This window comes from Salvelinus namaycush, chromosome 31 (genome assembly GCF_016432855.1).
Source record: "Salvelinus namaycush isolate Seneca chromosome 31, SaNama_1.0, whole genome shotgun sequence".
Taxonomy (NCBI): domain Eukaryota; kingdom Metazoa; phylum Chordata; class Actinopteri; order Salmoniformes; family Salmonidae; genus Salvelinus; species Salvelinus namaycush.
In genome coordinates, this window is record NC_052337.1 from 23795492 (window position 1) to 23814502 (window position 19011).

The following is a 19011-nucleotide window of genomic DNA, read 5'->3' on the forward strand; positions in this document are numbered from 1 at the left end:
TTTATTATGAGTATTTCTGTAAATTGATGTGGCTCTCTGCAAAATCACTGGATGTTTTGGAGGCAAAACATTACTGAACATAACGCGCCAATGTAAACTGAGATTTTTGGATATAAATATTAACTTTATCGAACAAAACATACATGTATTGTGTAACATGAAGTCCTATGAGTGTCATCTGATGAAGATCATCAAAGGTTAGTGATTCATTTTATCTCTATTTCTGCTTTTTGTGACTCCTCTCTTTGGCTGGAAAAATGGCTGTGTTTTTCTGTGAATAGGTGCTGACCTAACATAATGATCTGTTGTGCTTTCGTCGTAAAGCCTTTTTGAAATCGGACACTGTGGTGGGATTAACAACAAGTTTATTTTTAAAATGGTGTAAAATACTTGTATGTCTGAGGAATTTTAATTATGAGATTTCTGTTGTTTTGAATTTGGCGCCCTGCGCTTTCACTGGCTGTTGTCATATCGATCCCGTTAACGGGATCCCAGCCATAATTAAGGTATATTATGTGCCTGAACTATGTGGGTTTTAAGCACATTTCATATATATATAATTAATATACATTCAACTCCTGATTCCTACAATAGTATACATTGGCTTGGAACTACAGCGAATGTATACACTCAACAGGAGCATGCATCAAGAAAATAAACAGGATATATACGATGGAAACAACTGGGGAGCTGCTGCACTGCAATTAAACAGTTTACACAATAATGTACTTATACATAATTGGACTGTATATAATGTGACATCCTTCCAGAGACCATTCAACAGTTGGCAAACAAGATGAACCAGTACTACACCACTACACTACCAGCCTCATTCCTTATGAATCAGGGTCATCATCACATCACCTTTTGAAGTGTACCATGACAATTTCCTCATGTGAATTCAAGTGTTTGTTCATTAGCGTCAGATACAGCACCACAGATGTTATTCTCCCCTCCAGCATCATTACAATACAGACCTAGGAAGTCACTATGCAAGTGTTTGACATCTTTAGTGTGTGCTATGTGCACTTCCTCTGATGAGCAACCCATGCATCAGTCTTACATACATTTATAGAAACTCCCATTGAGTTCACCCACTAATTACGATTTGGAAGGATGAGCATGGCAGGAAATGAATTACATATGTAATCAAGCTAAGAGGCTAAAAAGGCTATTCCTGCACCAATGACTGCGGTAGAGAGCATGGCGCATGTGGTGCACTTCCAGTAACAGTGTGTGGGCAGAACAGGAACATGGAGTGATTGGTATACCGTGAGGAATCAGTGCAAACACAATGTATTTTACGTGTACTTTAATTAGGCCTACATAAAAACGAAGGAAACATACCATAGCCCATTTCAACTAATGCCCAAACAATAGCAGGTCATTTAAGGTGTTAATATTATTGGAATCAATACATGTTATGAATGTACTCTATCGTAAATGAATCATGCAATCTTACTTAAACGCAGGAAAACATTAGCTACAGTGCTTTCAGAAAGTATTCACACCCCTTGACTTTTTCCACATTTGGTTGTTACAGCCTGAATTTAAAATGTATGACATTTAGATTTTTTATATCACTGGCATACGTACAATACTCCATAATGTCAAAGTGCAATTATGTTTTTAGAATTTTTTACAAATTAATAAAAAATGAAAAGCTGAAATGTCTTGAGTCAATAAGTATTCAACCCCTTTGTTATGGTAAGCCTAAATAAGTTGAGTAAAAATGTGTTTAACAAGTCATATAATAAGTTGCATGTACTCACTGTGTGCAATAGTGTTTAACATGACGACATTGAATTTTCCTGAGTGGCCTAGTTACAGTTTTGACTTAAATCGGCATGAAAATCTGTGGCAAGATTCTAAAATAGCTGTTTTGCAATGATCAACAACCAGAATCATTTTTAAAGAATAATGTGAAAATATTGTAAGAAATTCTCCCAGCTGTAATCGCTGCCAGAAGTGATTCTAATGTAGCTACGCTTTTGTCTCCCAGCAAAGGTTTAATTAAGCCCTGCTTAGCTATGATAGTTGTCACAGACTGTTACCGATGTGCTGTCGTGAGAAGGATGGTTGAGATATCTTCACTTAAAAACTACATAGATTCACTAACAGAACAAATTAAATGTGAACACACTTTATCACTCATTGACAAATTACGTTGAAACAATGTTGATTCAACCAGTTTGTGCCCAGTGTGAAGCTGCAAACAAAAAGCAGATTTACCTAACTCAGTGGAGAGTGAGGGGCTCTTCAGAGTTAACCTCCCTGAGACTACGTCTGGTATCTCGTACATCTGTAAGTTAACAATGAAGTACGGCGGGGGTTTATGCAGGAGGGCTTTATAATCAAAGAGTGCAATGCATCGATCTACCAGACTTCAAAGAGGGCAAGCCTACTTTCTGATACAGAATGCAGTAATGTGTAGGCTACTGAACCTATGGCCGTGAATAAAGTGCAGTGCACAGTGTCCAATGGCTTCAATAGGCTACAGTGTGGCAGCTGCATTCATATAGACAAAATTGCCATAGTCTATAACCGTTATGAATGTCAACTGAATTCTATGTTTAAAGGCATAACCTATTCCTATAAAAGAAGCCCATGTTTATTCTTAATTTCTTAACTAATTCATTAACATGATTTTTTAAATATAGCTTTTCCTCAATCCAGATACCCAGATATTTAGGCCTATAAGTCGGGTCCCAATCAATGAGGGCACCATCCAATGTACCAGGGTTTCCGTTAGGAAAATGTGGCGCCGGACAACGTGATCAGGAAGATGTAAGTTTATCCAAGCACCGTGATAGTGTTTCTGACCCAGAGTTCAGAAACACTATTGTATATTCCATTTAGCAGATGCTTTTATCCAAAGAGACATATAGTCATGCATTCAGATGGAATTGAATCCACAACCGTTGGCGTTGCAAGCGCCATGCTCTACCGACTGAGCCACACAGGACCACATGAAAACAATGTTAATATGAAAACAATGTGATCTCTACTGAAATAGAACAGTAGCATTCCAAACTCAACTGACGTCCTCAGAAGTCTGCAATCTCATTTACATGCAGGTTGATGTTTATTGGGATGAATCTTGTCCTGGAGGCAGAGCTGAGAGATGTCCACTAGATGAGCCAGCTGCAAAGTTAAAATAGGCTATGTATCGTAAAAATGTATGCAAGCAAAAATGTGCTTTTTGGTCTCAATTTAAGGTTAGGGTTAGGCATAAGGTTTGCAGTGTGGTTAAGGTTAGAGTTAAGTTTAAAATCTGATTGTATTACTTTGTGGCTGTGCCAGCTAGTGATTACCCAGTTAACAAGAAAGGCTTTTCACTGTACTTGTGCACGTGACATTAAAACTTGAAACAGGACTGCCTCCAGTACGAGTCATACCGATAAATGCCAACCTGCCATTTACATTTGAACTGTATGTTCAATATATACATTCATTCAAATGTATTTAATATATTTCAATATTCACAACAGTACAACTTGCCAATGAATTAGCATGACCTGTTTTATGTGTGGCTCAGCATGCAGCCTGTGACTTGGCTGTGTTGATGGTAACTCTGAGGACTCTCTGTTCGCAGGTTTTTTATGAGCCCAGATGGTATGCTTCATGCTCACGCTCACAGCGCATGGCCTCTCATGAAGCCTATGACTCAGCCTGTTTGACTACTATAGCACCATAGCTCTTAGTGGGAACCAGTCTGGGTCCAGTTGCTAATTGAAGGAAAACTGTTTCCCTAATTAGTCTCCAGTCTCCCTGATCATTCTTTCACTGAACAACTTTCACCCTCAACATTGTTCTCTCTCTCTCTGTTTCTCTCTCTCTCTCTCTTTCTTTGTTCTTCTCACTTCCTTATACAGTGTTTCAATTCCTCTCACCGTTTGCCAGGTCAGAAATACATTGCCGGAGCTGCCGAGGTTGGTGTTTGCTTTCCTCTGTGGGAAATATCAGGAACCGAGATTGAAAGAGGCCTACAGGATTAGTTCACCGTGCCACTCTCTACAGGGTCCACACAACTGTCGAGTTGGGTGAAGGTAGTGTGTTGTGTTTTTGGGGGTTTACATAACTAGCTGTTTGAAAATGTGTTGCTTTCCTCAGCCATGAGCCTTTGAAATTAGCTTTCGTAGCTTGGCTTTCTCTCTTGTGCTTCTATACTGAGGATAGTCTCCCCAGCCCAGGCCCCTAACACCAGGCTTTGTTCCCATAGGAACCTGATCCCCAGAAGTAGCCTCTACCTGATCTTGTGAAACTTTTTCACGGGTTCAGGGCTTCACACTTACTCAACTCAGGCGACATGCATTGGGACCCTGACTTCCAGCCAACCACACTCACGTTGCTACTGCTGCTCAGTGCTCATGAGTAACATGTTCATCACATAACTGGTTGGAGTGGTTGAAAATGTATGTACCTTATCTGTACACTCTTAGAAAAAAATGTGCCGTGAGCATTACCTAGTAATGCCTTATATTGTTAGAAAGCTCAGATAGTTTTTATGTATTATTTTACTATGATTTGTATGCACTGTTTGCCCTACAATGTACTGCTACAGTAAATAGCATAAAAAATAGTACATCACAGATTTAATTTTCACATTTCATATGCTATGAACAACCTTTCATGAAACATGTTTTAGATAATCTACATATACTCAAAATCAACTGTACAGTTGACATGCTATAAGATTTCAGCTGCCTTATCACTGTAATCATTTTTATATACCTAGTGGTCAAGGGAAAATCTGACTAATTTCCCAAACAACATTACTCAAATCTCTCCATGTACGTAAGTATGATATGGCATATTATTTTGACATTTGATGTATATTTTATTAATGTCCACTGTTTGTTTAACAGCTGGTATGTGTGATGAATAAATACAAAAGCATCACAGGTGTTTGACCTTTGAAATGACGCTGATCCGCATGACAAAGTATGTAAATAATGGATTGTTCCCAGCGCTGAAAAAAGAGATGGACTGGATGGATTTCTAGCTGTTGTACAAGTTGCCCCAGTATGCAATTAAACTGAGGTATGGAGCCCTTCTGCCTTCTTCAGGGGAGGCACTAGTTCATAAACCTCTTCATATCATTCAGCTCTCAGCTGGAAGAAAGACAAAAGACAATGTCTGAACCAGGGTATAAATAACAAACATTTCTTCCATTGGGCAGGTTAAAAAAATTGTCTCTGGTTATAAATGATCCAGGGAGCTCGGCAAACAAAAATAACCTGACCTATAAACTATTGGGGTAAATTCAGTACTGATTTTTATTTTTATTCTTGTAAACAAATTATCTTGTGAAGTGATTCATATTGAAATAACATTGTAGAATGTTTTCGCTGAAAGTGCATTTGCCGATTAGGTAAGCAATCTCCATTGACAAACATTGACAGTAGAATGGTCTTACTGAAGAGCTCAGTGACTCCGTCATAGGATGCCACCTTTCCAACAAGTCATTTCGTCAAATTTCTGCCCTGCTAGAGCTGACCCGGTCAACTGTATGTGTGACATGGTGAGGTTGGACCCAGGTGCAGAGAAGAGACCAGATGAGGAATCAACGGTTAAGGATAAAAAGAATACTTTACTGAGAAACAGTGAAGTGAAGTGGAAATGTATGGGAGCAACAACGGCTCAGCTGCGAAGTGGTAGGCCACACAAGCTCACAGAACGGGACCGCTGTAGTCCATAAAATTGCCTGTCCTCATTTGCAACACTCACTGCCGAGTTCCAAACTGCCTCTGGAAGCAACGTCAGCAAAATAACTGTTCGTCGGGAGCTTCATGAAATGGGTTTCCATGGCCGAGCAGCCACACACAAGCCTAAGATCATCATACACAATGCCTAGCATCGGCTGGAGTGGTGTAAAGCTCGCTGCCATTGGATTCTGGAGCAGTGGAAATGCGTTCTCTGGAGTTATGAATCACGCTTCACCATCTGGTAGTCCGACGGACGAATCTGGGTTTGGCGGATGCCAGGAGAAGGTTTGGTGGAGGAGGAATAATGGTCTGGGGCTGTATTTCATGCTTCGGGCTAGGTCCTTTAGTTCCAGTGAAGGAAAATCTTAACGCTACAGCATACAATGACAATCTAGATGATTCTGTGCTTCCAATTTTTGGGGAAGGCCCTTTCCGGTTTCAGCATGACAATGGCTCCGTCCACAAAGTGAGGTCCATACAGAAATGGTTTGTCGAGATCGGTCTGGAAGAACTTGACTGGCCTGCACAGAGTCCTGACCTCAACCCCATCGAACACTTTTGGGATGAATTGGAACGCCTACTGCGAGCCAGGCCTAATCGCCTGACCTCACTAATGCGTTTGTGGCTGAATGGAAGCAAGTCCCCGCAGCCATGTTCCAACATCAAGTGGAAAGCCTTCCCAGGAGAATGGAGGCTATTATAGCAGCGAAGGGGGGACCAACTCCATATTAATGCCCATGATTTTGGAATGAGATGTTCGACGAGCAGGTGTCCACATACTTTTGGCCATGTAGTATATTTTAGGTAACTAATGAGTGAAGCACTTGATTATTAAACTTTTTGAAGTAGTTGATTATTTAGAAAAAGTTCATTATTTCATTTTTGAAGGAGATTATTATTTTGAAGGAGTTGATTACTTCCCAAGCAAAGTCAGCCTTTGAATGTCAAAGAATCGAAACAATGATATCCCCTCATGCATTGGAGGCACGTCTTTCTCTTTTATTTTAGAGCTTGTTTCTAGCATAAAGCATCACAAACCAAAGCACTCTTATAGATCACTTTATATAATCAGATCTGTTATATTTTCTTAAAAATCTTCAACTAAAAAGGGGTAGGCCTGTGCTTTTTGCCATTTTCTTTTATAAAAGGTAGACCTATGGCGTACCCTCTCATACCCCCTCAATTTGAGTCTTTGTTTTCACTTAAAAGCCCTTCACTGACATGGAGGTAGGCTATTTATAGAGTGCTCGGTGATTTGACAGACAAATCTATGGATACAGTATAGCAGCCTATAGCCGATTTTCATTTGTCAAACAGGTAGGCCTACCTGATATTTCTTAAATAGGAAGAAATAGGCTCCAAAACAAAGCCCTCTTATTGTTTGGAAATTCTAATTAAAATGCAGATGGTTTCAATTAATTATGCCTACTCCAATTTGCCTACTTTCAGCACCATGAGCTAGCTGGTCATTTCCGATTGATTGTGCTGCGGCTGCTGCTTCAAGTTTCAGCACCTCATTGTAAATTACTTGAATCTGGCTTATTTTGAGGTCAATAACTCTGATAAATACGTCATGGGCAAGCTAGTTAGCAATGCTTTTACTTTAAAGTAGAGCTTTCTGCCCCTACTCTTGTCCAAGGTGGTCTGCGAACCCACAACCTTCTGGCCCCCAGCCCTGTGCAGTATCAAAAGTCTTACGTTACCATGTAATGCTAACAGGACGAAGAACAGTTTCTAAAACTGCATATCTAAGGCTCAAGTCTGTCCAATAAGTGAGGGTATATGGTAGACTTGTTCTAATCTCTTCTATCCACTTTGTTTTCATTATCATTTTGGGTATAGGGGAGGGTCACTTGTTTTTTAAGCTTTCAGGGTGGGTTTGGGTAAAATATATTTTGCTGAATTGAGGGCCATCCATTTTCATTTCAGAGAGGTCTGATTTTCTCCATGTATCTCTTATTATGAATAATGTTCACTCCACAGTCATGATCTGCATAACCAAGTGTGGTGATTGTGTGTGCCTGCCGAAGTAGAGCCTGCCTGAAGCGCACTCTTCAATGCTTTAGCAAGAAAGAACAGTCTGTGTATAAACACTGTCTTTTTTTGCGTAATGATTTTGGCAGGGCACTAGTAAGGGTAAATAGTCAGTGGGTTTCTGCATAAAGCTCATTAGACGGGTTAAATGTAGTGGACTGACCTACAGTCTCAATGACACGGAGGCACGAGACTCTAGCAGTAAATTACATTTGCAGCCGGATCTTCTAGTGCTCTGCGTGTAATTCAAATCGACAGTTTGTTCACCTCCCTGTGTGTTGTTGACGAAGTTGAAATGGAGGTGAGAAATAGTTGGGCCGTATCTTTGGCTCAGGGTCTAGCAGAACAGTGCAGTATGTATGCTTAGCTTTCCCTCCCTCTCTCTAAACTCTGGCTGTGTCCGACAAAGTTGTTGACCCTCAAATCCTTGCTTGCTCGATCCTTGTTTCCTTAATTCCTGTCAAAGCATATTGAAGGAGAGGATCCAATGTCCCTCCCTCTAACCTCCTCCTCCAATGAGCTTTGCATGGAATTTAGGAAACAAGGACGGAGGAATCAAGTATTTTACGGCTTGTAAAGTTTTTGACACAGCCCCACAGGCTCTACCCTAGCATCTTCCACTGTGTGTCATGTCTGACCAATTAAGCCAAGCCACTTACTATGCAGGTCAGGTTAGAGGTGAGCTAACCTGGAGGCAGCTTTGGGTCTGGGGTGGCACTGAAAAGACTGCTTAGGTGTTCTTTAAAACCTCTTAAAGGTAACTAAATATAATTGAAACTGTAATCCCCAAAAGTAAAGATTTGTCATGAGAATGCCATAAACAATAACTCGTAATGCTGCATACGCCAAGAAAGGTTATGTCACACCCTGGCCTTAGTTATCTTTGTTTTCATTATTATTTTAGTTAGGTCAGGGTGTGACATGGTGAAGTATGTGTTTTTGTATTGTCTAGGGTGTTGTTTGGTTTAGGGGGTTAAGTAGAGTAGATGGTTTAGTGTTCAGTGTAGGTGTCTAGGAAAGTCTATGGTTGCCTGAATTGGTTCTCAATTAGAGACAGCTGGTTATTGTTGTCTCTGATTGGGAGCCATATTTAAGGCAGCCATAGGCTTTAGCTGGTTGTGGGTAATTGTCTATGTGTAGTGTTTGTGTCAGCACTATTTATATGTATAGCTTCACGGTCGTCAGTTTGTTATTTTGTTAGTTTGTGTATAGTTGTTCGTTTCTTGTTTTTTCTCTCTTCTTTAATAAAAGAAGATGTATTTTGCACACGCTGCGCCTTGGTCCTCTCTCTCACCCAAAGACGATCGTGACAGGTTAAAATCTCACCTTTCTGGGAAAAATAGTTATAAACTGCTGAGGTGTGGTCAGTTTTGAGGACACAAGCTGAAGTGCACAGTACAAATATACAAACACGAGAATATGAAACATTTTATATGATTTATTTCCTATTCAACAAACTGTATAAATAAGGCTTGAAATGACCTACATTTTTTCTAAATGTAGTATAATCAATTTATAAAATAACTACCTTTAAGATTTCACTTTCCTTATAACTGTAAAATATATATTTGTATGTTTAGTGTTAGAGAAAATGTGCATATTTTCTGAAGCTCTCTGTCAGGACCCGGTGCGAGAAACAGTCACTAATAATCGTCAGAACCCAGAAGATGAGGCAGACACAGCAGTACTAGAGATGGTGGTTTAATTAAAGAACAAAATCTTCAGGCAAAGAAACTAAATCCACAATGTCCAAAAATAAAGCCAAGAGGCACAAAGTGGAAATCCTCCAAAATACAAAAGAAACTCCACAAAGTGGTAAAAAACAGCAGGGAAAAACAAACCTCAAAAGACTACTCAAATAATACACAAGAACTAAACCAGAGAACCTCTGGAAAATCCAACAAGAGAAATATCTATATAAAACAAGGCTTGGGCTGGGGCTGGGTGCTAACTTACAAACACTGAGCAAGGAACTGAGGAACACACAGGGTTTAAATACTAACAAGGGAATGACCTACAGGTGCAAACAATAATTAGAGCAAGAAAAACAAAAGGTACAAAAAAGGTGCAATGGGGACATCTAGTGACCAAAACCCGAACAGTCTTGGCCAAAACCTGACACTCTCTTGATCAAAACGTCTGGCCCGATTGCTGTGAACGTCTCACAGAGCTCTAGCTTGGCTTGAACTCATTAGGAACTCGCTTTTCATCTCAAATCACAGTCTATTAATTATTTTAAATAACTGGCTATAAATCAATCTCAGAATGTACTACAGTAGCGAAACCACTCTCTCCTGCTGCATTACGTTGTAAGGATTCTGGGCATATGTGTTGTTAGTGGCTGTGACATAGTGTTCACCCAGGAGTTGATGGACAGTTGGAAGAGTGAATGAAATAGTAGGAGGGACATCCCAACTTCAAGTGGTGTCAGATTTCACATTCTGTTTCACACAGGTAGAAGAGACATACTCCTGTGTCCGTGAGAATCAGGGCTACTGCTCAGTGCAAGCCATTTCGATCTATAGTGTCCACATATCGATTTATAAATGAAAATGATGTCCGGAACCGGTACCAGAACCACGCAGGTCCCAAAAACAGGGGATATTACATCTAAGAGTTAGGACAACCTCTGTGCTCTCAAACGCGTTTAAAAGTATAGGATATGAGGGGCGAGGTACTGGTGTTTATGTCAACTTTCAAAACACAAAAGGGGAAAACTGTAGGCATACTGCAGCATTTCCCAAACTCGGTCCTCTGGAACCCAGGGGTGCACGTTTTGGTTTTTGTCCTAACACTACACAGCTTGATGATTAGTTGATTATTAGAATCAGCTGTGTAGTGCTAGGGCAAAAAAACTAAACGTGCACCCCTTCCTGTCCCGAGGACCGAGTTTGGGAAACCCTGGCCTACTGTGGCATTTAATATCCACAACTTTGGCTTTAAGGCTGAAATCGTGATTAGGGGAAAGAGCTCCACTGTTCACCCCAGCAAATTTGTTATTGTTTTTGTTTTGTTTATGAAACAGAGGAGAGGAGCATCCAGCATCGTGGGACAAAAAAATTGCAATATATACTCTGCTGTTCTATTGCACATGCACTGATTTCCAAGGGAAAAAAACATTATTCATTGAACTAGGCAAGTCCGTTCAGAACAAATTCTTATTTTCAATGACAACTTAGGAACAGTGGGTTAACTGCCTTTTTACCTTGTCAGCTCGGGGATTTTATCTTGCAACCTTTTGGTTACTAGTCCAACGCTCTAACCGCTAGGCTACCTGCCGCCCCTCAGGGTAGAGGTGAGCTAACCTGGAGGCAGCTTTGGGTCTGGGGTGGCAGTAATAATTTCTTTGTTGTTGTAATATTGCAAACGGACGTGGCAGGTTCACCAGCTTTAAGCAAACTATTGTGCATCAAAACATACATTCAACCCTACTTGCACTGTCTTGCATCATAGCCTATACTATGTATGGAGATATTGGCACAGAAAATCTCAATTCCTTTGCAGCTGAAACTGACAATTTAACCAGACGCCCCACGCGACAATCAATTAAAATACACATGAAGGTGTCAGGCCACAGGAATCTGCAGAAAACCAATGTATGTACAGTTGAAGTTGGAAATGTACATACACCTTAGCCAAATACATTTAAACTCAGTTTTTCACAATTCCTGACATTTAATCATAGTAAAAAATCCCTGTCTTAGGTCAGTTAGGATCACCACTTTATTTTAAGAATGTGAAATGTCAGAATAATAGCAGAGAGAATGGTTTATTTCAGCTTTCATCACATTCCCAGTTGGTCAGAAGTTTACATACTCAATGAGTATTTGGTAGCATTGCCTTAAATTGTATAACTTGGGTCAAATGTGTCTGGTAGCCTTCCACAAGCTTCCCACAATAAGTTGGGTGAATTTTGGGCCATTCCTCCTGACACAGCTGGTGTAACTGAGTCATGTCATGTTTGTAACTGAGTCTTGCTCGCACATGCTTTTTCAGTTCTACCCACAAATTTCCAATGGGATTGAGGTCAGGGCTTTGTGATGGCCACTCCAATACCTTGACTCTGTTGTCCTTAAGCCATTTTGCCACAACTTTGGAAGTATGCTTGGGGTCATTGTCCATTTGGAAGACCCATTTGCGACCAAGCTTTAACTTCCTGACTGATGTCTTGAGATGTAGCTTCAGTATATCCACATAATTTTCCTCCTACATGATGCCATCTATTATGTGAAGTGCACCTGTCCCTCCTGCAGCAAAGCACCCCCACAACATGATGCTGCCACCTCCGTGCTTCACGGTTTGGATGGCGTTCTTCGGCTTGCAAGCCCCCCCCATTTTTCCTCCAAACATAACGATGGTCGTTATGGCCAAACAGTTCTATTTTTGTTTCATCAAACCAGAGGACATTTCTCCAAAAAGTACGATCTTTGTCCCATGTGCAGTTGCAAAACGTAGTCTGGCTTTTTTATGGCGGTTTTGGAGCAGTGGCTTCTTCCTTGCTGAGCGGCCTTTCAGGTTATGTCGATATAGGACTCGATTTACTGTGAATATAGATACTTTTGTACCTGTTTCCTCCAGCATCTTCACAAGGTCCTTTGCTGTTGTTCTGGGATTGATTTGCACTTTTCGCACCAAAGTACGTTCATCTCTAGGAGACAGAATGCGTCTCCTTCCTGAGCGTTATGACGGCTGCGTGGTCCCGTGGTGTTTATACTTGCGTACTATTGTTTGTACAGATGAACGTGGTACCTTCAGGTGTTTGGAAATTGCTCCCAAGGATGAACCAGACTTGTGGAGGTCTACAATTTCTTTTCTGAGGTCTTGGCTGATTTCTTTTGATTTTCCCATGATATCAAGCCAAGGGGCACTGAGTTTGAAGGTAGGCCTTGAAATACATCCACAGGTACACCTCCAATTGACTCAAATTATGTCAATTAGCCTATCAGAAGCTTCTAAAGCCATGACATCATTTTATGGAATTTTCCAAGCTGTTTAAAGGCACAGTCATCTTAGTGTAAGTAAACTTCTGACCCACTGGAATTGTGATACAGTGAATTATAAGTGAAATAATCTGTCTATAAACAATTGTCTGAAAAATGACTTGTGTCATGCACAAAGTAGATGTCCTAACCGACTTACCAAAACTATAGTTTGTTAATTAACAAGAAATTTGTGGAGTGTTTGAAAAACAAGTTTTAATGACTCCAACCTAAGTGTATGTAAACTTCCAACTTCAACTGTACACTCTGTACTAAGACTGCCTAGCAGGGCTGTTCATCTTGTTGAATGTTTTTTTCCATGTACTTTAACGGTTTTCGGAGGAGACTATAATGGCTTCATTCAAAATGCTGATTGCTGTCATAAATAACATTGGCAGCCTGCCTTGTGATCCAGTGCTGTACCTTGGTTAACAAGCAGCTACTGTAAAGGATTTCCATAGGTCAAAATGAAACAAATTAGGGAATATCAAATAGGTTTGAGTATAATTAGTGTAATTGTGTTGGTATTTCTTTACAAGACATGCCGTTTAAATAGACTTATGTTCAACCCCTGCTAAGCCATAAACTATAGAGTATCTTCACTCAAAATGGGATAATGGGTAGTATATGTCACAGCCCCAGTGGTGGAAAAAGTACCCAATTGTCATACCTTAATAGAAAATGACTTAAGTAAAAGTGAAAGTCACCCAGTAAAATAAAAATCTAAAAGTGTTTGGTTTTAAATATACTTAAGTATCAAAAGTAAATGTAATTGCAAAAATATACTTAAGTATATTAAGTAAATCATTTCAAATGTGTTATATTAGGCAAACCAGACGGCACAATTTTCTTATTTTAATTTACGGATAGTCAGGGGGCACACGCCAACGTTCAGAGATAAGTTACAAATGGAGCATTTGTGTTTGGTGTGTCCACCAGATCAGAGGCAGAAGGGATAACCAGGGATGTTCTCTTGAAAAGTGCTTGAATTAGACCATTTTCCTATCCTGTTAAGCATTCCAAATGCAGTGAGTACTTCCGGGTGAAGTAAAAAGTACATTATTTTCTTCAGGAATGTAGTGGAGTTAAAGTTGTCAAAAATATAAATAGTAAGGTACAGATACCCAAAAAAATTACTTAAGTAAAAATACTTTAAAGTACTACTTAAGTACTTTACAGCACTACACAGCCCACAGGATTGACTAATTGCCCCTGTTAATTCAGCAAGCATTTTCATTGGACAATTGACTTGATTATGTGACTTTGATGTCTATATTTAATCCCTCTGTATTTTTTTGGTTCTAGGTGGTCGTCCACAGGAAGTGATGCAGTCCAGAGGCATGGCGGAGTCCTGTTGCAGAGAGCATGTGGCTACTAAAAGTTGTGAGACGGACTGTTTAAGAAAAATGACGCCTGCCTCCTGGGCTGCACCACTTCCTGTGCCACTTTGTTTGGGTTGTTTGATATTGGTATTTGTTTGTTTTTATATTTCTTACTTGCATTGGCTAAAGAATTTTAATTGAACTTATAGTGTGTAACCGACTAAGCCGTGCCCTACAAAATGTTATTTGTTTGAAACAGTTTTTTTGGTCTCTACTTAACTCTGCCTGCTCAACCCAGATCTTAAATAATCTGTCACTTTTCCACCCTGTGACATATCCATGTACAACACAAGGATATTATTACATTTGTGGAAAATTATTTGGGAGTTTAGCTTCGCCGCAATTGATGTATCCATGACTGTGGTTTTCATAATTGTGTAATTAATGTCAACGAAAAAAGCCTGACTCAACAAACTGTCCTTCCTTGTCTTTGATTAATGGTATAAAATGGGGGTCATAGGCAGAGCAGCGGAGTGGCAGAGCAGGGCTCTTCAAGTGGGCTTGGCCCTCTTGGCCTCCAACCCGTCCAATCGCCTTACTGTGAATGATTCTCTTACCTCACAGGGAGCTTTTCAGTCGTGGCAAAAACATGCCCAACAAGATTTCACTTTGGAACGCAGGGGTGTATTTACTCACCTCTAAGACATATTTGATTCTCCCGTTGCCTAGGTTACGCGACGCACACAATGAGTAGCCTCTGAGTCGCCTGTAATTACAGATCTGAGAACAGCCTCGCTCCCTCCAAGGCTTTAATCTGCTAAAATGAATACACTTAGCGAGGGGATCACGCCAGCCCTCTGGCATATTCTTCTTCACACATGTGGACATGGACATTTTTTAAATATACTCCATGCTTGAATGCTGTCCTGTACTTAATCATCATTACAAGTCTTGAACTCCTAAACTGATTGATGAACACAAATTACTTAAGCTCTCTGATTATAATTGCTAGAGTGTAATTATTTGGTACTCATGAGTTGAGAGAATCGATGCAGGACAATAATGAGGAGTCAGTTACACTGATTACATAAAAGACATACTGGGTCAATATCTATGTATTTGTTATGAGGCCATATCATTGGATTTACTAAAAGGGGGATTTAGCATGTTATGACACAGAAATCTGTCTGTCAACGCATGCACACTAGCTACCTCCCTTTGGGGTTGAGTCCATTGCCAAGGGAGGTTGCAGCTGTGGAAGTGGGAGTTGCCAGCAGCATGCCTGGCCTGACACTCGTAAAATAAAAACAGCTTAAGCAGCGTTATTCCGTGAGTACCTTAAAAGGACAAGAATTTGTGCTAATGTGTTAGTTTGTTTACTCAACAAACTCTGCTCGAAGTGAGCTGAATTTGAAAATGCTTGTTGAATAAAATTTCAAATTCATTTTAGCCTTTGGAAGGCAACTCTAAAAAAGCCCACTTAAAAGAAGTTCACTTTTTTAACAAATCTGTATTTTGGATGTAAATAGCATGTTATAGAAGTGTCCAGACACTTTTTTTGTGATTTCATTTGGTTTTGAGGAACTCAACCCACCAGAGATAGACTTCCTCATGCTCGTTCTACAGTTGCAGGGGCACAGAAACAACATGAACAAAGGTTCCAAAAATACTCAAATAGTCCTTTTAGAAACGACAACACTCTCAGTATAGTGATGCAGGTCTATAGATGTTGTGCTCTCAGTATAGTGATGCAGGTCTTTAGATGTTGTGTTCTCAGTATAGTGATGCAGGTCTATAGATGTTGTGCTCTCAGTATAGTGATGCAGGTCTATAGATGTTGTGCTCTCAGTATAGTGATGCAGGTCTATAGATGTTGTGCTCTCAGTATAGTGATGCAGGTCTATAGATGTTGTGCTCTCAGTATAGTGATGCAGGTCTATAGATGTTGTTCTCTCAGTATAGTGATGCAGGTCTATAGATGTTGTTCTCTCAGTATAGTGATGCAGGTCTATAGATGTTGTGCTCTCAGTATAGTGATGCAGGTCTATAGATGTTGTGCTCTCAGTATAGTGATGCAGGTCTATAGATGTTGTTCTCTCAGTATAGTGATGCAGGTCTTTAGATGTTGTGCTCTCAGTATAGTGATGCAGGTCTATAGATGTTGTGCTCTCAGTATAGTGATGCAGGTCTATAGATGTTGTGCTCTCAGTATAGTGATGCAGGTCTTTAGATGTTGTGCTCTCAGTATAGTGATGCAGGTCTTTAGATGTTGTGTTCTCAGTATAGTGATGCAGGTCTATAGATGGTGTGCTCTCAGTATAGTGATGCAGGTCTTTAGATGTTGTGCTCTCAGTATAGTGATGCAGGTCTATAGATGTTGTGCTCTCAGTATAGTGATGCAGGTCTATAGATGTTGTGCTCTCAGTATAGTGATGCAGGTCTTTAGATGTTGTGTTCTCAGTATAGTGATGCAGGTCTATAGATGTTGTGCTCTCAGTATAGTGATGCAGGTCTTTAGATGTTGTGTTCTCAGTATAGTGATGCAGGTCTATAGATGTTGTTCTCTCAGTATAGTGATGCAGGTCTATAGATGTTGTGCTCTCAGTATAGTGATGCAGGTCTTTAGATGTTGTGTTCTCAGTATAGTGATGCAGGTCTATAGATGTTGTGCTCTCAGTATAGTGATGCAGGTCTTTAGATGTTGTGCTCTCAGTATAGTGATGCAGGTCTATAGATGTTGTGCTCTCAGTATAGTGATGCAGGTCTATAGATGTTGTGTTCTCAGTATAGTGATGCAGGTCTATAGATGGTGTGCTCTCAGTATAGTGATGCAGGTCTATAGATGTTGTGCTCTCAGTATAGTGATGCAGGTCTATAGATGTTGTGCTCTCAGTATAGTGATGCAGGTCTATAGATGTTGTGCTCTCAGTATAGTGATGCAGGTCTATAGATGTTGTGTTCTCAGTATAGTGATGCAGGTCTATAGATGTTGTGCTCTCAGTATAGTGATGCAGGTCTTTAGATGTTGTGCTCTCAGTATAGTGATGCAGGTCTATAGATGTTGTGCTCTCAGTATAGTGATGCAGGTCTATAGATGTTGTGCTCTCAGTATAGTGATGCAGGTCTATAGATGTTGTGCTCTCAGTATAGTGATGCAGGTCTATAGATGTTGTGCTCTCAGTATAGTGATGCAGGACTATAGATGTTGTGCTCTCAGTATAGTGATGCAGGACTATAGATGTTGTGTTCTCAGTATAGTGATGCAGGTCTATAGATGTTGTGCTCTCAGTATAGTGATGCAGGTCTATAGATGTTGTTCTCTCAGTATAGTGATGCAGGTCTTTAGATGTTGTGTTCTCAGTATAGTGATGCAGGTCTATAGATGGTGTGCTCTCAGTATAGTGATGCATGTCTTTAGATGTTGTGCTCTCAGTATAGTGATGCAGGTCTATAGATGTTGTGTTCTCAGTATAGTGATGCAGGTCTATAGATGTTGTGTTCTCAGTATAGTGAGGCAGGTCTATAGATGTTGTGCTCTCAGTATAGTGATGCAGGTCTTTAGATGTTGTGCTCTCAGTATAGTGATGCAGGTCTATAGATGTTGTGCTCTCAGTATAGTGATGCAGGTCTTTAGATGTTGTGCTCTCAATATAGTGATGCAGGTCTTTAGATGTTGTGCTCTCAGTATAGTGATGCAGGTCTATAGATGTTGTGCTCTCAGTATAGTGATGCAGGTCTATAGATGTTGTGCTCTCAGTATAGTGATGCAGGTCTTTAGATGTTGTGCTCTCAGTATAGTGATGCAGGTCTATAGATGTTGTTCTCTCAGTATAGTGATGCAGGTCTATAGATGTTGTGCTCTCAGTATAGTGATGCAGGTCTTTAGATGTTGTGTTCTCAGTATAGTGATGCAGGTCTATAGATGTTGTGCTCTCAGTATAGTGATGCAGGTCTTTAGATGGTGTGTTCTCAGTATAGTGATGCAGGTCTATAGATGTTGTGCTCTCAGTATAGTGATGCAGGTCTATAGATGTTGTGCTCTCAGTATAGTGATGCAGGTCTATAGATGTTGTGCTCTCAGTATAGTGATGCAGGTCTATAGATGTTGTGTTCTCAGTATAGTGATGCAGGTCTATAGATGTTGTGCTCTCAGTATAGTGATGCAGTTCTTTAGATGTTGTGTTCTCAGTATAGTGATGCAGGTCTATAGATGTTGTGCTCTCAGTATAGTGATGCAGGTCTTTAGATGGTGTGTTCTCAGTATAGTGATGCAGGTCTATAGATGTTGTGCTCTCAGTATAGTGATGCAGGTCTATAGATGTTGTGCTCTCAGTATAGTGATGCAGGTCTATAGATGTTGTGCTCTCAGTATAGTGATGCAGGTCTATAGATGTTGTGCTCTCAGTATAGTGATGCAGGTCTATAGATGTTGTGCTCTCAGTATAGTGATGCAGGTCTATAGATGTTGTGCTCTCAGTATAGTGATGCAGGTCTATAGATGTTGTGCTCTCAGTATAGTGATGCAGTCTATAGATGTTTTGCTCTCAGTATAGTGATGCAGGTCTATAGATGTTTTGCTCTCAGTATAGTGATGCAGTTCTATTAGATGTTGTGCTCTCAGTATAGTGATGCAGGTCTATAGATGTTGTGTCTTCAGTATAGTGATGCAGGTCTATAGATGTTGTGCTCTCTAGTATAGTGATGCAGGTCGTTAGATGTTGTGCTCTCAGTATAGTGATGCAGGTCTATAGATGTTGTGCTCTCAGTATTAGTGATGCAGGGCTTTAGATGTTGTGCTCTCAGTAGAGTGATGCAGGTCTATAGATGTTGTGCTCTCAGTAGAGTGATGCAGGTCATAGATGTTGTGCTTCTCAGTATAGTGATGCAGGTCTATAGATGTTGTGCCTCTCAGTAGAGTGATGCAGGTCTATAGATGTTGTGCTCTCAGTATTAGTGATGCAGGTCTAT

At 40.2% G+C, this 19011-nt stretch overlaps 2 protein-coding genes across 2 annotated transcripts in view; one reads left to right on the forward strand and one right to left on the reverse strand.

Annotated features, from left to right (window-relative positions):
• The window catches only part of cd180 (CD180 molecule), a 74723-nt gene extending 72421 nt beyond the window's left edge, over nucleotides 1-2302 (reverse strand). The window contains 1 exon segment of the mRNA XM_038970084.1: nucleotides 2233-2302. Within this exon segment, the coding sequence (XP_038826012.1) occupies nucleotides 2233-2302 (70 nt within the window).
• Nucleotides 2303-4309: 2007 nt separating this feature from the next.
• Nucleotides 4310-19011, forward strand: part of LOC120025517 (transmembrane protein 132C-like) — a 48461-nt gene continuing 33759 nt past the window's right edge. The window contains exon 1 of the mRNA XM_038970085.1: nucleotides 4310-4374. Coding sequence (XP_038826013.1) covers nucleotides 4310-4374 — 65 coding nt within the window. The remainder of the gene's footprint in view (nucleotides 4375-19011) is intronic.